Source organism: Aulostomus chinensis, chromosome 3 (genome assembly GCF_037954235.1).
Source record: "Aulostomus chinensis isolate RoL2024-O1b breed Wild chromosome 3, RoL_Achi_v1.0, whole genome shotgun sequence".
Lineage (NCBI taxonomy): Eukaryota > Metazoa > Chordata > Actinopteri > Syngnathiformes > Aulostomidae > Aulostomus > Aulostomus chinensis.
This window is the reverse complement of record NC_141322.1, coordinates 14,805,398-14,832,722: the sequence shown is the minus strand read 5'-3', so window position 1 is coordinate 14,832,722 and position 27,325 is coordinate 14,805,398. Positions and strand designations below refer to the sequence as shown.

The following is a 27,325-nucleotide window of genomic DNA, read 5'->3' as shown; positions in this document are numbered from 1 at the left end:
TATCATATAAACACCTCATCACACACTGGGCAACACACACATATGCATGGACATAAAAGGATTGTACACATGCATACAAATGGGCCATCTATTAATACTCAAAGTTGCCTGATAATAAATAAAAATAAAATTTGTCCAAGCCCTCTGTCTCTACTGTGTGACACACACTACATGGCCAAAAAAAAAAAAATCAGTGATGCACAGGTGCACGCGCACACACCCACACACATATGCACACACGTATGCTTGCCTAGGCATTGTCTGTCATTGGAGGACAGGGTCTGACCTTGAGCAGAGGCCCTCCCCTGTCACCTGGTTGGAGAGATACATGCACATCACATCTGTCACGCTAACTCACACAGCATGCACCCACATGTGCACACACATACCTCCCATGTCAAAACGACTGCATGCTAGAACGCACAGGCATGCACGAGTGTACATTTACACACATACACACATACACACCCATAGAGACTTGGTCTCAGAAGAGTCTATGTGGTGGCTGCTGCCCTCGTGAGTGATGGCTTTATAATGAAATAGTCACTCTGCCTTCCCCTTCACTCCCTCTGCTTTGACCTCTTTACCTTTCCCCCCTCTCTCCTCTCGCAAGCTCAACACTTCCTCCTTCCTTCTGTCTCATTTCCCTCCGACCTCTTGTCCCTTTTAACAATACACAGAAGTCCAAACAGTGAACACTTACCCATAAATAATGCTCCTATTCAGCTGAGCTCACTAAATTGACAGCAGTGACAATGGGAGATAAGATACTACGGCCTACTGGCTGATGACAGTACGGAGGATAAGACAGAGGCTTGCCCCCCCGACCCCAACTCAGTTAAGAATCAGAGTCAGCGTTCGCGGCCAAGTGTGCGTGTGTGTGTGCGTGTGTGTGTGCGTGTGCGTGCACGCACGCATTCAAAGTGTCTGACTCAGGTTTTTCAACAGCTCTCTAAGTACTTACACAAATCGACACAAAGATAAAACAAGGACAACAGGCAGCACAAAGGTAAACAAACATTAAAAACTGCTCTGTACAAATACGTACACGTATACATATCAGTAAGTAAAAAAACAACCAATTATGTGAGAAAAAAAACGATAGCGCAGCTGTGCAGTGTGCAAAAATTAGATGATGATGCAAACTGTACTAAACTCTCTTTTCTGTGGGTAACACTGATTTATCTCATTTTATTTTAGCAGTGATAAACTGAGGTATTGTGCCATCAGTTTGATTCTTGGCGACATTTTAATGATAATCAACCTGCACATGTTGACATTGTTACTCACCAACTGAGTACAGTAGGTTTTTACATGTTAGTCGTTTAGTACTTTTCCTTTTACTTGTTGGTTCATTTACATGTTGAGTCATTTATAATTATAGAGTAATGCATTTATTTGTTTATGTTTTCCCTACCCAACACTACATACTAATTTTCTTGACTCATTCATTTTAACCTCTAATCAGGATCTGGCAGACTTTGGCCAGTGCTGTATACTTTTCATTGCATCTAGTGGTTCATTTGGAATTCAATCTGTAAGTAACGGTACAGAAACTAGCACAAACTTCACCTTTTTTTTTTCTTTTTCTTAGCAGCCGAGACCTAAGAGCAAGGAAAAGCCAGCCCAAATCCACCTAGGGAACATCAATCATGTTTTTTCTAAGACTTCCCCTCTCTGGCGCACCTTACCTGTCCTCTCCCTCCTATCTGGTATTTGCATTTGAGGATATGGGCCCCTCTCTCTCTGCAGGGGGGGGTGAACACATCAAAGAGGCCAACAGGTGTGTGGTGTCAAATACAATGCCAGGGCCCATGCTGCGCTAGGACGTCTTGGATAAAGCCTGTCAAGAGTCCTCAAAAACTCCCAGAAAGTTAACCAGGAGAGGGTGCACACACACTGTGATGGATATTTGAAAATCCAAAATGATGGATGTGTGTCTGTCAGTGGGAGGCGGCGAGGGAGAGGGTTCGGCGGGATCACTGAAGAAGTCTCCAGTGGTTGTGTTAACTCCTGATACCTCATCTCAGTGTGAGTCATTTTACCCTCCGAGGTTCATCTCTGCTCTGCTACGGCTGATGTTATTGTTATTGAGCAGGTTTTGTGCGCTCAGGATAGAGACAGCAAGAGATAGAGATGGTGTAAGAGAGAAAGAGAGAGAGAGAGTGAGTGAGAGAGAGGAAGAAATAGTGTGTGCCACCTCTCATTGGCATAAATACTTGTTTACAACAAGACACAAATTGGCACCCTGTCAGTCAGTCTCTCTATTTCTCTCTCCTCTGACTCTTCTACTCTATTTCTCTCTCTGTTTGTCTCTCTCTCTTTCTCTCCTCCTCCTCTTCCTCCTCCTCTCTCCCTCTGTGCTGCTAAGCATATTACAACACTCCCTGGTTCAGCCCTCTCTCATTACCATATTCTAATTACATTCGTTAAGGGGAGCATTTGGGAGTTTAATGAATAAATTTGAAAGATGGGTCTCTGTGGCGATCTTTAGGTTTGTCTCCTCAAATATGGGAGTATATACAGTATGAGTGTTTGTGTAGGTTGTGCACCTGTGCACCTGGTGTGCGTGCTCTCCAGGAAACATCACTATAGCGCCATTTCAGAACAAAACAAACACATCTAGTTGAATGCTGGGGCTCACGTAGAGTTTTCTCTCTCTCTCTCTCTCTCTGTGTCAAAAATCAATTCAGAATGCCGTTCGTTTCTACTAAATAAAGATTTCACGTCATTTGTTTGTTTTTCGTGGGGGAAAAAAAACTCGAAGCCACCCATGTTGAAGCCATGCATATTTAACTCTCTTCAAGCTTCAAAAACAAACTGTCAAAGACAAGCCCCAATTTATTGAAATACAAATTGTCTGCAGTCTTATGGTTTATCATTTCTACCCACAGCAAACCTGGCGGCTCCATACTGGGAGGGAGGCAGGTTGAATTATGGCAATCATACGCAAAATTAAAAATTAAAGATGATCAACTACTGTTGTGCAGTTTGATCCGTCTCTGCCTGGGTGGAAGCCTGGGGCTGTAGACCTGAACATACTGTTAACACAGGCCCTGCTCTCACTCTTACAGGGTATTGCAAAATGTGATTCTCCTTTCACGCGGTTTAATAAAGAGGTCCCAAATGCATTCCCAATCCTGATGATTGCCAGCTTGTGCTTCGTGTCAGAAAGGATGGAGTACAGTTCAGCTCCTACTCAGAAATAACTTTTTAAAAGCCCAAAAAATTAAAGGAGAAATCGGAGGAAAGATGTGGAATCTAAATGTAACTTTTACTGCATTACATTTTAAGAGAATCAGGGGTGGGCTTTCTTAAATAATACAATTAATTTGTGACACAATATATTTTCTTTACTCTTTTGCATTGGGCCAAACATTTCTCACAATTTCACATATATACTGTATTTTGCTACAAGTTGTGTCTACATTCAGCTGAGCACAATCACAACAGCGGCTGTCTGGCGCTGAGAGATGCGTTGATCGGCCGACTCACTGTGGTTCAGAATCACCTTCTTGACTTGTTCACTTTAACTGCTAATCAGGAGTCAGCAGAATTTCACTTCTGTTTGATAATTCTTCATTACATGTTGGGGTTCATTTTGAATTCAGCTTGATGTAGACTGTGCCAATCAATCATGGTCTTTCTCCATCACTTTCACTTGGCAGAAACCAGTCCATGAAGGACGGCCTGTACTGATCCATAGATAACTAGGAGGGAAGTGTGCATACCTTCTCCAAGGCCAGAACGAAACACTGCAGCTTACTGCCATGCTAAACAGCTCTGTCTAAAAATGGAATCTTCAATGGCCTCTCCAACAGGTTCTGTGAATATCAAACTGCTAGGTTTTGCGTAATCCAACAGCCAGACAGACACAAGGTCAATTCCCATGACGGACAGGCCACTGATCGATATCTAACCAGTAGAGGAGTTAACTCTGTATCAAAGTTACTCATCAGCAGCTATCGTCCCCATTACACTTAATTTTTTAAGTACGTCTGAAACCTCAGTATGAAACCAATATTGCTATTTAAGGGTAAATATTACAGTATGCAAACACTTTGATAGCAATGACAACGGCATTACAGACAGTGACAAATGCCAACCTAATTTGGGAGAATGTGGTTTCCCTTTACTGTGATACAATGTGATTTTTTTTGGGGGGGGGGGGGTAAAATAATCGAAAGAAATGACTAAATAATGAAATTAAGAAGTTTAGCATTCTGTTTTACAAATGACATTACATTACACCTCTTTACACTGATGTGTCTAGTCATTCATGACTTCAACCATTCATGAATGGTTGGGGATGGAGGATGGGGATGGAGTTATGGGGGTTAGGGTGTAAGTCATTGTTTCTTATAGGAGATATGTTCCAAACTTAACAATAAGAATTACAAAGAGCTTTAATTAATGATTAATTACTCTTAAGTAAAGCTTATTCAGCACTCTTACATATACCTAAGCATCAACTGGCCATCACACTTGTTGAAAAATGTTGCCAATCGAATGTATTTTTTTATTATTACATGGACAGAAAAAAGTACTACTAACTACTATAACCTACAAACAAGCAAAACCTACTGTAGGGTTGTAGCTATAAGTTGTAGCTGTAGCTAATTCCAGATACCAGTTCGGGCCCCTACTATACGTGAACGGTGTATTACCACAGAGAGGAATAGTATCTGAAGGGGCTCCTCTACACTGCAGTATGAGTACAGTGATGATGCGCCGCTCAAGGTAGAGCCCGGTCGTCACCCTCTCTTCAAGTACGGTGATTCACGCAGTGGGCGTCAAAGTATGTCGGCTATCTTTAAACTCCTATATGATGTAAGATACATGTATATAAATAAAGAACAGGGGGGATGAGAGATGCTGCCGACAATTTTTAACGGTTTAGACGAGATGGCTGCAATTTCCATTTGTGTAATCGCAGTCTATCTTTGGGACACACTTTGTTTGCTTAAATCTGGTTCTTTTTCAGCCATTAAACGCATCGTTTTAACACAGCTGGTTAATAATTGCTCTATTTTAATACACTTTTAGACGCTGAAGAGGAGATAGACATAAGTCATTGCCTGCCAGGGTAACTTTCCACCTCATATGGACTGCAATGGGCTGTGACGTTCTAGTTCAACTTAGAGCAGACTGAAGCTTATATTATAAGTGATGCTGGCGCTGTCCTGGGTGAAGTGAAGACCTGCAGCCAGAAGGATATTCAATACATACTGCAAAAAGAGACAATTAAGGATGTAGCTTAATACAATAACACCTGTTTTCATTATATTTTTACTGTTTGCTAGAGTCTCATACTCCTACTGAATAATATTTTCTTTACAGTTATATGACTCTACGTTTGAAATGGTATTGTCAGCAAAAAACTTTCATCGTCAAACACCTAAGGACATAGATGAATACTCTTCTCAATCTCTTTGCCAAAGTACAACTTAGATGCCTTCACTTAATATAGAGAGAACTTTATCATTCCCCCACCCACTGCTTTATACTGTACATTCAAAAATTAAATACATGCACGGCCAGTATGCAAATGCAAATCCCTCATGCAGTTGCTTCCTTGGAGTACAAGATGATGGATGTTATATTACAGCTGAGCTAGTCTTAGACTAATGACACTGCTGGAATACAATACACAACTTGGTGCACCGCTAATATTGTATATGCAGAGAGACAGCACCCACGGAGACACACACACACACACACACGCTCATGCACGCGCATGTGCTTACACATGCACATGACTCCTTGTTTAATCCCCCAAGAATCAGTGAAATTTGATTACCAAGACTTTTACAAACACACCCCATATAAGAGTAGACATTCCATACATCAGCAGGAGGTAGGAGGAAGAGGAGGACAAAGACAAGGAGACAGAGAAATATGTGACGCAAGATAGAACTACAGTTTGATGGTCCAAAACAACAGAACGGTTCACATATCATAACCCAAAACTGAGCGAGCCCCTCACACACACGCACACACACACACGCACGCACGCACGCACGCACACACATACACACACACACACACACACACACACACACACACACACACACACACACACACACACTGTTCACTGCTCAAATTCAAAAGCTCAACTCATGAGCAAATGTGAGTAATGGTATATTTACACATCCCTTGGTAAAAGTTTGTGAATGTGTACTTTCCAACAAAAAATGTTGGTGAAAAAGTGCAAGTCACATGACGAGGAGATTCACTGCTCTATTTCTGAGCTTTGTTAGGGGTTGTAGATAAATTGTCAATTTAGCTCCTAGATCTGTCAGTCATAATGTATCCAGCTGAGTAACACAGTAACATTAAGAAAAAAGCAAAATGCATGTTTGCTGGGCTTTTAGCTACACAATCACAATGAATATTTAGTGTACGCCTGAAAGTCATCCATAAAATCTACGATGGGGCCTCATATTTTAAACCTCACATCAATAATTATGTGACTTCTCCACTAACTGACAGGGAAACATGTTAACAAATTTAGTTTGAGAAATACTACCATGGAACTTTAATCATTTAAGCATTCTGCTTCATGATTGGGCCAAATTGAGGTAAATGGATATCATGTTGTTTATTACACACTTGTGTATGTGTATCATACTTGGTGTTAATTTAATTTTATATTTGGTTCTCTGGAGGGTAGTGCGGTGGTGCAGTGGTTAGCAGTGTCACCTCACAGCAAGAAGGTTCCTGGTTCAAGCCCCGGCTCAAGGGGTCTTTCTGTGTGAGTCTGCATGTTCTCCCTGTTCCTGTGTGGGTTCTCTCTGGTACTCCAGCTTCCTCCCACAGTCCAAAGACATCCAGAGAGGACGAGGCTGATTGATACTCTAAATTGACCGTAGGTGTGACTGTGAGTGTGAATGGTTGTCTGTCTCTATGTGTTGGTCCTGAGATGGACTGGTGACCTGTCCAGGGTGAACCCTGCCTCTCACCTGAGAGCTGCTGGGATAGGATCGAGCCCCCCCACGACCCTTAACAGGATAAGAGGAAGAAAATGGATGGATGGATGCTTCATAATTGGCATTTTTCTCTAAATATTCATATCTACAATCCACCAACATTCATCTCTTTCATATGCACAATACATCCATCCAGTCATCCAGAGTGAATTAACACCCATTTTCTATACTGCTTATCCATCAAGGGTCGTGGGGGGGGCTGGAGCCTATCCCAGCTGACATTGGGTGAGAGGCGGGGTTCACCCTGGACAGGTCACCAGTCCATCGCAGGGCCATCAGGAGAAATTAGAGGTTCAGTATCTTGCTGAAGGACACTTGGACACGGTCACCTGGGGAAGTGAGGATTGAACCAGCGACCTTTCGGTTGCTAGATGGCCGCTCTACCTACAAGTCATGCTGCCCCCTGCACAATATATATGTAATCAAATAATTGGAAGTGAAAATGAGAAATTAAAATGTTTTCAAATGCCATAGTAAGATGAAATGTTTTATTGAAATGTGTCACATGAATAAGTTGAGAATAATAATGTTTATTTGAGCAGACAATTTAATTAAATTAGCACCAAAAGTGTAGATGCAGCAGATCCAAGGGAAAGCACCCAATTGTGTGCTCTGATGTAAGCAAGAAACAGTTCATAAACCAATGACAACTTCAAGTCACTTCAGGTTCAGGATTTTCCATGTCACAAAGGAACAAACTTAGACAGCACATGAGCTAACCTGCTCTGGAGAAGGTTAAGATCCAGATTAGTATGACTACACCAATAGAGGAAATAGACAAATGACAAAGTTTGAAATAAGAGTTTGGTCAAAAATCAGTGCCAAAATCATCAAGCCTTTCATATTTCAATTAAAAGATGTATGAAAAAAATAACATAAATGTTTGTCTTTCAGCCCTCCATTAAATTAGCACAAATTCAATCATGCAAATTTGTGAAACAACCTTCAACTGAACCTTCTTTCACATCAAACGTAAACACTGCCATCGATGAACGCAACTTATTTGCCCCTGTGTGTCACAGAGACTGAATAAAGCACTAAAGCCTTCAAAATGTTGACCTTGTAATATTTGCAAGTGTTAACCATTTACTGGTTTGAATTATAGTTTCATATTTATTCATCACATCTTTAAAGACCATTTAACACCACCTAAATTGCAGGTAATACATGGAAGCAACCTGTTCATTTTATGAAATGCACAACAGTGATTGTTAGATCTACTCCTAATGATGGGGCAGCAGTATTGATAAGTCTATTGAGTTACACACTGACAAAGTCAGCAGTTTGTTTGTTTGGTTTTTTTTGCCAGCTTTCCTTCCTGACTTTGGCTGCAGCAACTGTGCTGCTCTTAGCCTGAATTATGTTTTCATCATATTTGTGAGAGATAAGGGTTTGGTCATCTGTAGATCTCATCCATTCACTTGATGCCAACACTCCTCACTTTATTTGACGGATCACACTACAAGACCCAAGACAAAAGCAGTTATTCAAAGAGTGGGATCAAAACTGACCTAAGACTTGAGATTCAAACATGGAGGCAGACTAAGGTTAGATTCCTGCTTGCGCTTGAGCGTGTGCATTGCCACTCTGCTTCAGACCATCTGAGAATGGGGTAACAAGGTGTTTAAAACCTCCCTGAAAATCTCTGGCTATGATCTCCATCATAGACAATCATCTGAGGTCCTACACCCTCAGAACCCAGACTCAAACTCAAGTCTCCAGGACTGTACACTCCAGGTTTGCAGAATGGACGCCCCCCCCCCCCCCCCCCCAAAAAAAAGAATGGGAAGTTGTTGTGCTTTACCACCAGACTGCTGCGACTGGACTAGAGAGCCAATCAAAAAGAGGCAACACACTTGCAATTTGCAATATATCTTCTGTTCATATCTTATAAGTCGCCTGAAAGGTCATCATCGCAACAAAGTAGGGATATAACGCTTACCGGTTGTCATAACAATCACAATAATATTTGAAGATGGTTGGTAATATTATTCAAATTTTGATTATCATGATGACCGTGTGCGATTACGGTGCTTTGGGTTACGGTAAATAAATACTGGCACAACATTCTGCAACAAGCAAAGTTAGCAGCAAACGTCTCTCCAGAGGCAGCAAGTTTTTTTGGTTTTGATTTTAACAATACTGTGCTAATACTGATAAATAATAACTAGAAAAAATTTATAAATTTATAAAATTTTCATTTTGTAAAACCTTTACAACAAAGACGTGTTAAAGGCAAAGGCAAGCGCTAAAACACAGTGCAGAGTATTAGTATATTTGGGACGTTTGATAGACAGGCAGATATAAAGTTAAAAACATTGTTAAATTAAAATATCTGTATTAGTAACGAGAACAGGTAATTACTGGTTATTTGTAAAAAGTAAAAAGTACGTCACGTTTCCCTAAATACAACTTGTCTTTTAGACCTGAACGCCACACAAATTTAGTTGGATTTGGGCATAATTATGTACATGAAACCTGAATATGAAATCTACCTTGGTATATCAGCAGAGAGTAGGAACTATGCAATGACTTGAGAAATTCTGAACTCTCCTGCTTTAAAAGCTTCGATGTGTAATGATTTACAGTGTCATGCCTTGTTGATGCCTCACTGCAAAATTTCCTTGTGCTGCTGTGAAATACGTTGCACCCAAAAGCCTCACAAAGTCTGAGGAGCTGAAAGTTATCAAAGTTAAATAAAGTTATAAAGTTATCTTGACAAAGTTCTACGCATACTGTGCAGGTACTTCAAATAGGAGTACAAGGACCATCAGTGTATGCGTGCACATGCACACACATTCACATTTTAATGCTTTATCTGTCTCCAATGAATTAAATCTAATTTACACGGGCCTCAGATATTACAGAGGTTCTATGTGGGGACATTTAAGAATACAAAACGTATTGTATCCCCTGCACAGCCTGCTCTTATAACAGCACACTGCTGGTCATTCACTTCTTTTCGGTTCAGCCTGGAATCTAACAGGAACTTGAACTGCAAAGACACACTCATACAGGCGCACACATACGCACACACACCCACACTCACAGTCACAGTCACACATTCCCTCCGTTTAATATATTTCTGTGTCTCCAGTTAACAATATTTTGTGTCAAATTATAGTGGGCAAGATAAATAGTGGGTCTGTGCAGTAAGGGGGGGAGAACAGGAGGAGAGGAGAGGAAAGGAGAGGAGACTTGTAAAACCTTGTTAATCTCCCTTGTGAACGTCTGTGAGCTGAAATATCTGCATGTCTGAAACCCGCATGACCAAAGTGACCATGTGCAGCCACATTTGCAAATGAAAAGGTTGTGGGTTAATTACATGCATCAACAAGGAAATTAAATTTAAGAATAGAACGAGCGTAATGTATTCTTTGTGGGTCTCTGCACATTCGCTTCATGTGGCTGATTTGGTCACCAGGACGATATGAGTGTCTGAAGTTCGAGTGGAAATGAAAGTCACAACAGACACAAAATGACGTCGCGTGTTAATTGGGCTATGCTTGGCTCAGAGAGATGGAGCGATAGACAAAGAGGAGGAGTAAAAGAGAGAGGGAGGGAGACAGAGAGCCTCGAGGACTAATTAGTGATTATAACTTGGCGCACTCCAAACATAAAATATTTCTCAACCCAAAAGACAGAGGAATGATTAAAAATAAAAGAATGGGAATCAAACACAAGGAGCTGTGAAACACCCCCCTGGTATTGTGTGTGCGTACATGCATGTGAGTGCATGTGTGTTGGCTTCTTTGCCCCCTCATTAAACTGCGCTTTACTCTGGTAAACGGCAACAGCACAGTGTTCAATGTCAATTGGAGAGGTTACAGCCGTAGGCAGGCTCTGGGACACACACTCACTCACACGCATGCACGCACGCACACACGCACACACACACACACACACACACACACACAAACACAGATCCAATACATCTCCCACAAACACGTAAACTTACAAATACATGAACTGCACGAAAACATTCAATTTTTAAAAACTGCATCTTTATGTAAGTTCCCTGTGACTGATTGGGGACCCGTCCAGGGTGAACCCCACCTCTTGCCCCACGTCAGCTGGGATAGGTTCCAGCCCCCCGTGACACTCAACAGATAAGTGGTATAGAAAATGGAAAGATGGATGGATTTTTATGTAAGTTTCCAAAGGCACAGAACTGTTGTCTTTGTCCTGACAAAACCTACAAAATGGAGTGTCAGCGTATCCCTGCCTCATGCCAGAGTGAGCTGGACATTAGCAATTCAGACATCAAAATCATAAATCAAGGACACTCTTCAAAACCGTGTAAATGGTACAGAGGCCTGAACTGGCTGTCTGCTAACAGCATCATTCCTGGTTCCCATAATGGATCCATAGTATTTTTTTTCCCACACAGTCTGGTACCTGACTCTAATTCCCAGAAATCTCTTCTGCCTCATGTTTTACCTATGTGGAGAAAATGGAAAATATCTCTTCAAAGACAGGAGGAATGCAATGCATGCATATTTGATTCAGTGTATCTATTTAATGGCTTGCAAACAATGGTAATGACATGAATAATAAATTAAACATGCACAAACACTTATAGATACAGACACACACACAGCTTGGTTTGGGCAGGAAGCAGCAGCCTACACCAGCTGAGATAGATGCCGCAGCACACGCAGGTGTGAGCGTCTTCCTGACATTTTACCTGAGATTTAGAGCTTTCGCCCTTCAGCAGTTGTTTTTTTTTTGTCCGTCGTACATGTTTGGCATTGTGATCAGGCATGCCGGCCTTATCACGTCTCTCTTATCACTTTCGATGCACCACACAATCATGAACTTCATTTGTGTCACAAATGCAACATCATTCACACCATTAGCACAAATTCACACACGTCAACACACATCCAATATGTTACCATGGCAACACCCACCCCCTTGATGCACACGCGCAAATGGGCAGCGATCTTAAATGTGTGTGCGTGTGTGTGTGTGTGTGTATGTGCACTCCTCATTCAGGCAATCATGTTAGTGTCATACAGGAACACAGCCAGACATGAGCGTGTGTGAATTGTCAAGTAGCTGCCCTCACCAAACAGCTGCCAGCATATCATGATATCATAAGGGGAGTACTATGAAACACTGAATGTTTCATGTCATGTTATTTCATATCATTAACACCAAAATAATGCCTTCTGCCTACACTTGCACCCATATAGCAGAGTGCCATGTGGAGCAGACTTGCATGCACAAGCATTGTGGCGCTGACGGCTGTCGTCTGTGCGATGTACTGAAGTTTGTAGCACCCGTTTGACAGTCGCATCCTTTGAATCATGGTGGGGGGGCTGCTCTGAAGCAGACGCCTTTAAAATGCACATTGGATGGCTCAAAGACATGCACATTCACGAAGCATATTTGTTTGAATTTAAGCTTTTGAAAGGGAATTTTACTCTGTATTCAAGACAGTCTGGCTTCTTGAAATAAGAGTCAGGAAGTTACAAGAGTAATCATATATTTTCCTGCGCCTGAGTCCCAGGACCAAACTCTAAAGTCTGCCAATGTCAAGGTGTTAAAAAGTTTGCTTGTCACCTTATTTTGGATCTCCTAAAATTCATCCAATTGGATAGATGACACAGGCTTTACCATCATCTGTACACCTGGGTGTGGTTTGTTATCTGAAACGGGTCTATAGTCTAATACCATGTACAGATACACATACACCCCCAATCTATTATTGAACAAAAGGCTCACGCCTCCGCTCAGCCCTTCGGGGAGGAATCCATCCCTCCATCCCAGAATAATTTCACACATCAGTAGATACACAAAAGAGAGAGAGAGGGAGGACGAGAGGTAACGGAAGGAGGAGGGAGAAAGGACAGAGAGAAGAAGGAGGAGTGGACAGAGTAAAAATGTATGGGGTTACAGCTCAGTGCTTGTGGGAGGCCAAGGTGTCGGGGGGAGCCATGCGTGACAAAACAGAGATCAGAGGATCATATGCACACATGAGCAAAGACATAAACACTCACACATACACATACACATACACACACACACACACACACACACACACACACACACACACACACACACACACTTAGACATGTCAGGAAAAGGGTGAGAGTAAGTACATGTCAGATGAAAACTTGCAAGATTTGGGTCTAACTTAATTAGAGACATCCCCAGAATGGTGATCTCTTTATGTATCACACTATTCTCTTTGCATAACTAAAGAAACACCTAAATCTACACACAGGCACGCGCAGAGAAAGAGAAAAACAGAGAGGGATGATGGGATGATGTGTCGCAAAGATAATTAGTGAATATATACTAAAAAAACAAACACGCCACAAACTCAAATATTCAAAACTCACTGATCAACACATACATTTGTTTCAATACATTTAAATAAGTTATTCTATTGAATATGCATGTGGAGAATATGCCAGATTAAAATTTCAGAAGATAAAACTATTTTAGTATTAATCTACAGATAATCACTTCAATTTGGAATACAACTCAATAATTTAAATCAGTTGTTTTTGTTTTGTCTCTGGCAGATTGGCGACACACTAATTGACTCCTGACCAAAGCACTGGCATCATATAGCTGGCCAACTTCAAATCCACATCTGAAATTATCTCATTCGATGTCTTTTCCTCTCCCTTGGAAATACAGTATATACATAGGAGTGATTTAATTACCAGTAACGAGCATCAGACCAGCTCCATGTGATAGTTTAACAGTTTATCTGATCACTTGAGACACTGCACTGTTAAAACATAGAATACCTTACATCCAAAAAATTCCCTCAAAAATGTGGTAGAGCTTCTCATCATACCGTTCGGCAGGGTAAACACAGGAGTGTTTGATAAAGCTAATGAGGGTCTTTTCTATTTCGTGTAAAAGCCATTTCAATCAAAGAGTATAGTAACCCAACAGGGGGAACTCCAGACAACAGTGTTACCGCCATTTTGGACTGAATACATCAATGGAACCAGCAGAGACCAACAGCTACAGAAGGATAGAGACTGGGACTGACAAGCCTATGTAGAGACAAAGGCGACAAGTGACAATTTACCACATATTTGCCCGTTTTTGTGGTAAGTAAATACAAGGGGGGGGGGGGGGTTTGCTGCGCACCAATGTTGCAATGGAGCGATCAATTAGCTTTCACTTCTTGTCAATGTAAGTTCTTTGTTACAGTGAGTCAGCCTGCACAAAACTGGAGCCCTGGCCCATACTAATTGGAATAGGGCCATAATTGATGTTATTGATTGCACCTGTGTTTACCCTGCAATGACATGTCAAAATGGCTTCCATGAAAAGGACCTCTAATAAGTGGACTTTTCAACGTGCTGCTGATGAAGAGCAACACACTTCTTGAAATGTCTGTAATACAGACAGATAAACATCAATCATCACAGCAGCTCCATAATACCCAGACACAATAATCTGGAGCTGCGCAAACAGACACACACACACACACACACACACACACACACACACACACACACACACACACACACACACACACACATACATACACAACCGCGTGCGTGCACACACAAACATGCGCACACACACAGACGCAGAAATACATACATGCATTAGATGTACTAGCAAGCATACACATACACACATCTCATCCTATGAAACCACCAAGCTGGAGGAGCAGAAGATACAATGGAGTGTTTAAATATGCAGGAAACTTTGCCTGGTTGGAAGAGGAGCTTTGAAGGAATTCACTGAGGGACACCCAACCTCCCCCTGAACTGAGCCTGTACCTCCTCATCAGAGAGAGAGAGGGAGCCATGGAGAGAGAGAGAACGCAGAAAAGAGAGCGAGAGAGAGAGAGAGAGAGAAAGAGAGGGGGAGGAGGGGCAATGAAAGTTATAGACAGGAGCCACTTGTACACCGAGTTTCTGCGATACTGCCATAAAATGACGTGACTATCATGATGTTTTGCTTGTTTACACAGAACCAAAGAATGCTGGCATAATGCTGCTGTAGTGGGTGGTTTTAGGTAGCATTCTGTTCTTCTGTCCCTTTTAGAAAGATGTAAATTAGTCATTGCATTCTTTAATAATTATGCAGAATATGGGGGAATCTTTGGTGGAATATCCCCTCCCTTAACTGTGTAAATGGAGCTAGATGGTTGAGAGCAACACGGGAGTGGATTTTCACTTTTGTCGCAACCTACTTCCATGACTGAATAAAAATGATTTGATGCAATACCTATGATTACTCTGCAAAACCGGTATCTTTTTTAAAAATTCAAATTCTAAGCTCAGTATATTGGCACTGTGTCATGCTTCATCAATCCACATACAACATACACTGGTCAGGTGGCTACCTCCAAACAAACCAGCAACTAGAGAGAGCGAGAACAACGAGAATCATGTTCAAAATAGTCATATTAGAACAGACCTACTGTTATCATGATCGCACTCCCGCCCACCCACTGACCTTTTTCCACTCCTGTCCCAGACAAATGATGAATTCTGCGAGCCCACGGGACTCCCCAAAAAGTCAGCCTCGAATAGAGACAACTGCAAGTTGGACAGGAGACTGATGTAGAGACAGAGGCAGAAAAGGTAAAAGAGGAAGGCAGCAACACGGTGCTCTGATCGAGACCCTCCGTGCGCTTTGAGCACAATTGCCGTCATTTAAGTTGATGTGTGGAAGTCCCTAACCAGCCATGCCTTTCAGAACCACACACACAAACACACACACACACTTCCTATTTATGTGAGTGTACTGCTCACTAGGCGGCGTGCTTAACTCCCAATATGACCTTCATTGAGATGGATTGCATGAAAAATGTAATGACTTTCCTGAGAGAAAAACCACAGGCTAAATCAGCTTTGCATTGCATAATAATGCTGGACTTGGTAATCAATAACACAAACACACATCCATAATGGAGTGTTCAGCCTGCACATGGAGAAAATGTCTCTGCAGAGGCCAACCACATCACCATGGATGTAGCAAACCACCAGTGGAGAGCTTTGCAATGCATAAACAAGGAGCTATTGACAATAAACGCCTGCATCCATTTCTACACACCCCGAAGCTAACAGGAACAACACGCAACTCTGGAAAATCTTTTCACAGCCCAAATGTTTGGCTCAGGTTTATCCTTGGCCTTAAGTAAAGAGTTGTCCCAACTTAATTTGGCCCCATTTTACACTGTACCACTTCGCCAACAGCAGAATGGAAGTTATCTATGGTTCAAGCTATAAATATGATGTTAATTTTGGCCCTGAGCGAGTAATACAGAGTCTTATATAAATGAGTTGTTTTTGTGTGAACAGTCAAAGCGCACTAAATGTTCTAAAGTGTTGTTACCGCAGATCCTTGTGTATGGTCACTGCTGTTGTTTACACCTCACAGCCTGCTTTTCATTTGTCTTTTTTGTTTTGGAGGCCACATTACACAGTGTAATGACAGCATCATTTTCACACATAACACAAGGCAGAAAAGGCAACTTTGAACAGAATTGTGCCACACATTTAACAGCTTTCTGTGGTTGCATAGCAACAATCTTAGGTTCAGATTTGTATCCTACTGACCATAGGTTTTTGTTAGACCCAGTAGCAACCTGCCAAGGAAATGCTCAATCGGTGGGATCATCTCTTGTTTCTTAGCCTTTAAACTGTATAGTTTCAGACCTTTTTTCCCAGAATCTGTTGGGATTACAAAAGCAAACACAGCAACATGCCAAGCGGAATGTATAGTAACTGAGCTGAGAGCCAAGGATGTTGTTTTTTTCTCCTTGTGTCACAGGTTTGGGGTCCCATAATGAAAAGCTACCCTTGTGTTTGTTTACCTCCTCTTCATCTCTCAATGTGACATAAGCTGGAGATGAGTCACTAGCCAAAAACACTGAGTTCATCTCGTTGTCACGCATATTTCCCACGAGTGTGTGTGCCTCTCTCTCTCACCTCGTTGGTGTTCCAGCGATGGCGCTCCTTGGGCAGAGTGGAACATTTGGGTAGACACTCCAGTAGCTTCTTAGGAAGGTAGATTTTCAACTGGCCCGGCTCATCTGCAGCACAAGGGGAGATAAATGAAGCTAAATGAATGATGAGTTGGAAGACCACAGAAATTTGTCATCAGACACAGAGACACTGAAGAAAATACAAATATGCTGGGATGGGAGTCAAGAACCGATTCCAAAATGTCTGATCCATTAGAATCGTATGCCTCCGAGCTGATCAGCTCCTTTTATTGATGCCGGCGTGTTTTTCTGACAGTTAGCACATTGCTTACGCTGCTGAAAACTTGCAACAACAGGAAGTTGTGGCAGAGAGGAAGAGGCAAGGGGAAACATGGCTCCATTTAATGACAACAGTGTGAATTCTAATGTGTGTAAAATCATTTCAAGTAGACACAAGCATTATGATGAAAAATAGAAATGTATTTGAAACGCTATACTACATTACTACAATACAATCTACAATAAAATCAGTGCCATGCAGGAAGGCCTAGCAGATGTCTCTGACGAGGAAACTGCAAAGGAATCTTTGCTGTACAAACCTTATCTAATTTTACCCATTTGAATTGATGTTAGCTAGCCCTCTTGCTTCAGCGGGGCTTATTTTTTCCCTACATAAATAGATGATCCAGAAAAAAAGGGAATCAATCAAGAGAATAAGTGATAGTCATTTTAATTAAAATTATTTTTACTAAAAATATATGTTAACTACACTTTTCAGATTTTGTTGACTAAACCTAAACTATCAAATTACTAAAATGTGCCTAAATATGACGAACATTTTAGTCAGAAGTCTATGACGAAAAGTATGTTAACATTAGATGGGATACAAATCTGAAGAGGCAAATTAAGACTCACCGCGAACGTATGTCAATTATTATCAACTAAATTTTGACAGTAAATGCTAAGACCTGATGAACTAATACCTGGAAGAGTATAAATAAATAAATAAATAAAATACACACACACACATACAGTATATATCAGGAACAGTGCTACAAAATTATGTCTGGAGCTAATTTTGATGGCCCAGATTACATGATATATATTATTATATTATCTTCTGGTATGAAATGTGTGATATGTGTGTGGTAGGTGATGTTAGTATAAGTCACTCTTACTGTAATTGCTAAATCGTGAAATAATCAGCAGTGAGCTCAACCAACATGTTGCTAATTTGAATGGTCAACAAGCCGGACGCATAGTTAAGCAGAGAGAACACAGGAGGATGTGACAGCACACTTAATTTTTGACAGTAGGTGGAGGTGAGGCCCATGGGGAGACAGGTTTGGATTTGGAGGAGTCCATTATCATACATTATCAGTGCATTTGGGGTTGGTAACAATCACGGTCAATCACATGGGTTAACTCTAATCCCCCTTAAAAGCAATAGTCTCCCCACAGTGTTATACAGACAGTTTGGTAATGGAGCAGAGACTCCAGAGGAGTTCCTCCTGAGAGGAGACTAATATTCTTGTTTGGGAGCCTGAGGGTCACAAGTGCAAATATACATAAGCATAAATGCTGTCACAAGCAGATGATGTTTAAAACAATTTAATTCATGTGCTGAAAGTACTCAAAGTCCTCCGTTAAATCTGGTGATACTTTCTTTCTATCAATAGAGCCCATAAAAAGACAAAAACAATAGAATGACACGAGTATTGGCTGTGAAGCCAAAGCCTGACGTAGATGATGCTGTACAGAATTTTGCATTAAGGGGTTACGGTACTGTAGCTAAACCAGCTTCATGCATAGGCTTAGTAGCTTTGCTGTAGTACACTATAACTTAATCCTCTGTGCCATAGACAACTGTGGCTGTCTGACTCGAACACATCACTGCACTGGATGGTGTGCTTCTTCAATGCAGTGAACATGGGCAGTCGGATATCTACACACATGCACACGAGCGCGTGCACACACACATGCACGCACGTGCACACACACAAACACAGGCACACACACAGGCACACACACACACACACACACACACACACACACACACACACACACACACTATGTCTATAATAATACACAGACACCAAAGTTGTCCAATAATCACATCAAGCTATCTGTTCACCTTCTAAATGAATGTGCTTGCTATGTCTAACTGAAGCAACAGGGACACTCAACCCTGTCGACAGTTTATTGCAAAAAGTTAACAACATCTCACCACAAAAATGTCCGACCAACATTTCTTTAACCAGTTTGGAGAAAGTACAAAAACTTTGAAAACCAGTATGTAGCTGACTGTGATTTCTATTGAGCAATCTGTGAATCTGGGTAGCCGTCGAGTGCGTCATCCTCTCAACACCACAGGATGGTGACAGCAACAGACAAGCTGCTCACTGCCCCTCTGAACTTTCTGACAAGTCATCATACATGATTGTCTCCTATCTGCGAATCAACTCTCTACTATAGGCTCTGCTTGACAATAAACGTGGACTATCATTTGTTCGTGAAAATCTTGATATTGATTTGGGAGCAATGGCAAATTTAGGAAGCTGGTGGTTAGCTAGATCAGTGGTTCCATTCCAACAACATTCCAACTCCTCCTGTGTACCGCCACAGATGGCGCTGGCAACACCAGTTGCTAAGCTAGCACTGCTTACCATAATACTAAATCTGTTGGACATGGTAAAGGAAGTCCAGGTGTGCTACACCCTCTAAAGGGCCTTCTTTTTTTCCAATCCAACAGGAAACGTTCTAGAGGCCCATTGCGTGTATATCCCAGAAAACCCAGCCATGGCTCTGCCTCTGTACATGGTGCCTTTATGTGTGTAGACTGGGGTAGATCAGGGCCAGAGCCAATCAGAGAAAGACGAGTGGGTTTTTGCAGAAAAATAACACTGGTTTAGTTTAACAGGATACAACAGATTTTTTTTTTGGCATACTCCCCTCGTTACTGTGCATACCCCTGCTGATACCCAGTTTATGAGCCATGAAGCCAGATAATCTTGTTTTCTGACTTACTGTCAGTTTATATTAGATGTTTGTAAACCATATGCAGTGTTTTCAATTTTGGGTCTAGGAACAAAGTGCTAGCTTTCTGGCTTTGTGTGCTGCAATACGTTTATCTCTCAATGACACGTTGTACCAATGGTCCATTCTATTCACTGATGTAATGAACATTTCCACAGCACAAGAACTTTATAAGATAGTAATAAACTTTCCAGGTATTTGCCAAACCCCCAGGTATTACCATGGAGATGGAATTATGGCTTGCGATAAAAGTTTGGTTTTGATTGCAAAAGGCATGAAAATATAAACTAATGCTTTTATTTTATTCTCTTTGGCAAGTCACCATGGTATAAGCAGGATAATGGCCTTCGAGGTGTCCATAATTAGAAATTAATGACCTCAGCGCAGGGCCCTCCGTCGTCCATTAATTTTTGATAATGGTTACCTCGTTGGGTAATATCCCTCACATATGTGATATTACTCCTCTCTGAATAACCGTTGATTGTTTAAGGATATCTGAAGGATATTTGTGACTTCAGTAGGAATCGGTGGGTCGGGGTTGAAAGGCAACCAGCCACATCGTTGGTTTTGGTGTTTTTATGGAATCTGGTGACCTTAAACATACATGGATATCGACAGCCTTTAATTAAAAATGATTTCTGTATGAAGTGGCCTTCTGGCGGAAGAATGTATATGAAAACCGAAAGAGACAAGCAACACATCAATAAAAGGCTTTTGTGCAGTGATCTATAAAAGTGCACAACCGCCAAAACATGGTCGATCTTGACACCAAAATTGCACAAGCCCAGATGGATTACCAGTAGTGCTGCCTCTCCTGCAGCTCTCCTCTCACTGTGGTGCTTCAAGAGTCACCAAAATACTGAATAGGCTCAGGTGAAGGAAAAAAAAATATCCCACTGCATCGCAATATATCACTTCACCAGCGTCCACACAAAGATAGGGCCCCCGGTGTGTGTATGAGAGTGTGTGTGTGTGTTTGTGAGTGTGTGCCCAACAGGTATGCCGCTCAGAAGTCAAAGAGAGCAAGCACTCAAAGGTTATTGATAAGCATTTGAGTGGAGGGCGTCCATTCATGACTCCCCTGGGAAGATAGGAATTATACTCCACCTGAGGGCAGACGACAGAGAAAAAGAGAGATAGGTGGGGCGGGAGGGTCAGTGCGGGAGAGAGGCAGGGAGGCGGTGAGCTACAGAGAGACAGAAGGAAGATAGTGAGAATTTTGCAAGGACAGGAGATGGAACAAGGTAATATAGAGAGAAAAAAGTACTGTGGCAGGACAGGAGCGAGGTCTACAGTATGTGTGTGTGCTCATGTGTCAAAGCATATGTGCGTGTGTGTGGATGTGTGTGTTTGTGTCAGACGGAAGTGTGTTAAGGCACGTATGCTCCCCCTAATCAATTATGCATTTATTAATAGAAGGCCTGAGAAGACAGAATTTCAAACAGCTGAACGGTGCAGCAGCTTAGTTAAACAGCTGAATGGTGCAGCTTAGTTAAAGCCTAATTTCTTTTTTAGCAGCACTCCGGCCGCTCTGCTATGAATGCCAATCAGCGTTTAAACCCCACCTCTCCTGGCTATAACCCCCTCCCCCTGCTGTTCTGAAGAATTCTCGTCAGAGCCTCGCCTTTGAAATGTACCAGAACCACCACATCAAACAAGCCCGTCGCACAAACACCCCCTCATGCACACACACACCAGCACACACATACATGCAAACACACACGCACGCACATGCTCGCTGATCAAAGAACACACATCACAGTATTTGTCCCAGAGTGACTCTTTTTTTTTTTTTTTTTTTTTTTTACCAATGACCTTGGTACTGAAATCCCTTTCAAAACACACCTTCATAGACGCGACCATCATATTAACCCGTCCTCCCATTTACTCTCCCTGCTGACGAGGACCAACTTCGTCGATTTGTTGCATGCTGATGAGCTTTTTCACCCCAAAGACTTGTATCTTGTATTTCTAACAATCCTGAACCAGAAAATGCCTCCCTGTTTCAAAACATTCAGCCTGGGTGCTGTCGCAATCGCCTCCCATCTGTTCCAAATGACTCTCAGTGGGGCTGTACTACGGTGGGACATGTGGCAAAAAAAAAACTTTAGTTCTCGGAAGTTTCTGGCTACCAAGGGAAATTAGCCATCCTGGGACTCTGGAAAAACACATCCAAATACGGAGAATACAGTGTTGCTCACATTTATATTTAAATAAAAGAGTTCCGATAACTGCTTTATGGATGGAACACTTGCTAATCTAGTAAAAATGCTGGAATGCTAATATCAATCTGATGGCTCATTCAGTCATACGAATGCTAAGAAGTGAGAATGTTTGACCAAAGTGAAACATTGCTTTAGTAGCCTATCAAATGCTGTAATTTAGACTGGAATCACACAGAAGACGGCCCCGCGACTGATGAATATTTTACCTCATAAAACTGTCATCTCCATATTTAACACAGAAACAAGCCAATGCCCTTGTGAGAAGGCTGTCAGTTAATTATAAAACTCTCCTCAGTAAAGAGAGAGAAAAACGCTCCAAATGCAACTCTTAACTCTCCCCCTACTGATATTAGGAGGCGTCGGGGGAAATTTTCAGCCCCCACCCCCCACCCACCCACCCCTTTTTTCGGGATGAAATTAATGTGACAGAAAGAAAGGCTCATTGCGCAGCAGCTAGATAGAGGGAGGGAGGGAGAGCCAGGGCAGGGGGAAGAAAGGGGGAGCCTTGCATGGGATGAGCGAGAGTGCAGAAAGAAGGAGGGAGAGACAAGAGAAAGAGGGAGATCAGGCAGGGGGCGGAGGGGGGAAGGGATAGAGAGAGATGGGCGTGCATGCTAATTTTATCATTCTGCTGATAAACTTTTCCTCCAGTAATCCTCCAGCTGGGACGAGAGAACAGATAGGAGACAGGGATAGGCCCGGGAAGACTCAGCTCATATTAAACACACATCCTCAACACAACTCTCTATTCTATTCTATTCTATTCTATTCTATTTATGTCTTTTCCTCCACCATTGTACATCACCAATACACACTATCAAGCTGTCCTGGTCATAACTCCACCCTCTCCGCAAACTACCACATGGTTCCTCCATTACATGTGGAGTCGTTGGCTGCATCTTTTCACCTGATGGTGAGGAGTTTCACTAGGAGAGCACACTGTTCCCCTCAGGTCCCCTCCCCGCAGAACAGGAACCCCAATCAACCAGAGGAGGCGCTGATGCAGACACATACCCTCATCCCGCTTCCCCCAGACATGTTCAGTTGCGGATGCCCAACCAAGCCAGAGGCAATACTGGGAACTGAACCAGTAACCCCCCGATGTTAGTAGGCAACGTGATCGAAGTCTCTATTTGGTATTTTGAGTTTTGTTTTCTCTCTCCCATCTTGACAAACTTGAAGTATGAGGCCATGTGTTTCTTTTGAATATATATGCATATTGTGCCCCCCTCAACACTCCAACATAACCCCCATTACCAACTCCTCACAAAGCCCCATGTCCGTCTGATCCTCCTCACATCTGTTTATTTTCCTCCTAATTCACACACACATAAGCACAAACATTGCATCTGCATCATGTCCTCTGAAATCAATAACCCATCAAAGCAATCATTGCTTTTATAGTCCTCCTAACACACCATGGCAGATGCCCACTACATAATAACTCGCATACACAAGCATGCAGCGACCCCAGACCCCTCTCTCCATCACACTGCTAGCTGAACCAGGCCCACTGAGGATTACTGATACATAACGCTATGTGTACAGATTAGCTTTGACAATAAACTACTGATAGTCACAATAGAGGCGCTGCCTTTACTGTGACTTTCTATGGTTATGTGCTGCTGTGTGTGTGTGTGTGTGTGTGTGTGTGTGTGTGTGTGTGTGTGTGTGTGTGTGTGTGCCCACTAATACTGTACTGGCATGCATGCATGAATAAACATGATGTGTTACAGAGCTGAATTAGAATGACGTCTCAGCAGAGACACAGAGATAGAGTGTGTGTTTGTTTTGTGTCTGTGTGTGTCTGTGTGTGTGTCTGTGTGTAAGTGTGATCAGTTACAGAGCAGATGAGAAGGAGACCTCAGTTCCCGCATCACATCATTCTGCCAGAAGGCTTTTATACTTGCTCCCAGAGTTACCCAGCCCTACAGACAAATGTGTGTGCAGCACTTAAATGCCCTCACACACACACACATACAGAGTTAGGGGCGTTTGTGTGTCTCTTACTGTTGGCGTCAGTGTCGTCACTCTTGGGAGGGGTGTGTCCTGTGTAACCAACAGCAATCCTGACCATTCGATCTGGATTTCTTATCTTCTTCAGTCCTACAAAGAGAGTGAGAGGAGACATATTTAGGAGCCGCCCCACACTCTGGTTTCTTCCACTTGGACATCTTACCTCTCAATCCCAGAAACACAATTCCAAGTGATATGTATGCGGGTTGATCTGTTTTCTGATCCACTAACTTGCATCCATTGTGTCCCGTGATCAATTGGCCACAGTAGATACACTGCCTCCGTGTGTGTGACTAACTTGTACCCAGCTTTAGTTTCTCTTCACCCTCATCATTTCTCTGTTTCCCTGACCACTGTTGCTATGATACAAAGTAGACCAACCAGTGCGGAGAGAGAGATGGTGTTCCAGGCTATATGGTGGATGTTGTTCTCATGCCCACCGGTGTGCTCTGCTGATCGGCGCCATGCACATCTGCCAGGGGATGGGGAAGAGCGGATGGCAGTCTCCTGCCCTCGCCGCCGTGATTCATTTGGCTTTCATTCAGCTTGGCTGAAGCTCGTAAATTATTGCATCCTCTCTATACATAACACTGGGGGGCAATGGACAAAACATGCTGTGAGTGTGAGTGTGAGTGTGTGTGTGTGTGTGTGTGTGTGTGTGTGTGTGTGTGTGTGTGTGTGTGTGTGTGTGTGGAGGTGCAATAAGTAAGGACAGGGGGATGGTTTCATATTTATGTGGTACAGTGCTTGCTGATCTGCCTATGGGCCTTCTGTCTCATCTACAGATCTTTACACGCAATGGGACTCTCAACCCATGGCCTTCCCTTCGCCCCTGGCTACACACTGCATGCTTGCCTGCACGCCGCTATGTATGAATGTGTGGCTGAATATAAGTGCTGAATGCCTGAAAATGTACTTCATACATGTGTGGTATATTTCATGTGGTTTAAGTTCTCTCTAAAAAACAAAAAAAAAGCCCCTCAAAAGAGTCCTGCTCAGCATTGCTTCCTAGTGGGGGGGGGGGGGGGCACCCTATATCAGTTCATGGAATCACTATAATCAATAAAAAATAATTGAATAATATTATTTGGGCATATATACATATCTATTGTCATTTTAGCTTGTTATTTCTTGTTTAATCATTTGATATACATCTGTCATATTTACGCTTTCAACACACAAGGAAACAAAAGCATCACATGAAAAAATAAGCAATGTTTACAAACAAATCCAATCAAATACATTCAATAAAATATTAACAAATGAATCCATGAGATGAGACATAGAGGTAACATTGATATAATGACACAAATAAATCATGAATGAATGCATGTGTGTGTGTTTGCGTGATTGTGTGTGAGGCTAATTCCCACAAGAGTTTAAATAGGAGTGTCAAAAATTGATACACACACACACATACACACACACACGCACACTCCGCCACCTTCACCAACCTAATTCTCACCTTCACTGCCTTATCAGCCATAAACACACGTATGATCACCACAAGAACACTAACATAAACACAAACACACACAAACATTGTGATTGTGACTGGGAGCTCGTCGGGTTGCGTGCCAGTCAGGAGAAGACATCTACGATTCGGGGGGTTTTATTTTATGCTTTCGGAGAGAAACGGGGACAGATAAACACGCGCGTGTGCGCGTACACACACACACACACACACACACACACACACACACACACACACACCATTTGAATTCCTTCAGCTCTCGTCCTCTCTTATCCCCATCATCCCCTCCATGTAAAACCAGCAGCGAAGCAGCTAATGCCGCCGGCACGCTCCGGACCATTAAAAACTACCCGACATCGACCCGCTAGCAGCCCACCGACGGGACAACTCTCCTCCCGTTATTTATTTGCTGTCGGTTAACCGTGTTCTTCACAGTCGCTGGTTCAGCACCAGCCTCCGTGTTTTCGGGACGGGCTATCAGCGAGGGAAAGCCCCGCCGTTATCTCCCTCCACCTCTACCGCTCCGTCCCCGCCTCGCCTCGCCTGAACCCCGAGCAGCGAGCCTCTGCCACCTCAAATAAAAGCCGTTATTTCTGTCTTACCTTCCGGCTTGTTTTCGGCAGCCATTTCCCCTCCGCCGCGCGCCTCATCCCTCCTCCTCCACCTCTTCCTCCTCCTCCTCCTCGACTCGACCTAGTGGTGGGGTGGGAGGGGGGGAGGTGGTGAGGTGTGTATGGGGGGGCACGCGCGTGCACAGAGAGGACAGCTCAAGGAGGGGGGCGGGGCTGAGATGAAGGGGTGGGGGGGCAAGCCTGCCGTGTTAGGCAAGGCGATTGGTTCGGCGGGCGTGGATTGACAGAGGGGATCCATGATGGCGGACCGCGGAATTCACTGTGGCTCCGCCTCCTCTGTTGACCACGCCCCCTGAAGTTCACGCGCACACTCTCTCCTCTCGCTCTCTCTCTCCTATCACGTCACTGAACGACGTCTGTATTCGAGGACACCTTGACAGTCAGCCTCCCACAGCATCATCGTGTTCATCATCCTCTTTTCTCTCTCGCGCTCCCGTTCACACACATACGCACACAAACACACGTTCACACGCAAACGTGCGCGCGAGATACACGTCTAAAGTCGCTTATTTCTTCAAACTCCCCCAAAATAAGACGCGAGGTCGCCATAAATCGGGAACTCTCCTTGAATTCAGATGAAAAGACTTTGTAGATGCGCGTGGGCTGGAGGGGGGGGGGGGGTGGTAGTTGCTGTCATTGGCTGTGGTGCTGGAGCTCGCGGTGCTGAAAGGACAGCTCCACGCGCGCCTACACAGGCTGTGCGCACGCGCGGCTCATTCTCGGAGCCGTGTTATTGAAATGAAGCGATGACAGGTCAGCTGAAAACTTGGAGGATAAAACGCGCAAACACGCGCGGGCGCGCGCGCACATACACCCCCCCCCCCCCCACACACACACACACACACGCTCCCTCACCCCACACCCGCACCCCTTCTCTGCCTCTCTCTCCCTGTCCTCGCCACCCCTTGTTGTTGCCCATTCAGGCTCCAGCCTGAGATTGTTGTTGCTATAAGAAGTAAAGTTTATAATGAGCCAACAATTTCCTCGCTCATAGGCTATTTATATTCGGCTGTTTATCCCCACTAAATAGTTCA

General features: G+C 43.1%; 1 protein-coding gene across 3 annotated transcripts in view; it reads right to left on the bottom strand.

The window, feature by feature from the left end:
* The window catches only part of LOC147267808 (calmodulin-binding transcription activator 1-like), a 58,705-nt gene extending 32,339 nt beyond the window's left edge, over positions 1-26,366 (bottom strand). For all 3 annotated transcript variants that reach the window (XM_086198877.1, XM_086198876.1, XM_086198878.1), the window contains exons 1-3: positions 26,262-26,366; positions 24,180-24,275; positions 16,913-17,016 (exon numbers count right to left, since the gene is read on the bottom strand). In XM_086198877.1, the coding sequence (XP_086055003.1) occupies positions 16,913-17,016; positions 24,180-24,275; positions 26,262-26,286 (225 nt within the window). In that variant the 5' untranslated portion in view covers positions 26,287-26,366. The remainder of the gene's footprint in view (positions 1-16,912; positions 17,017-24,179; positions 24,276-26,261) is intronic.
* Positions 26,367-27,325: the final 959 nt, after the last annotated feature.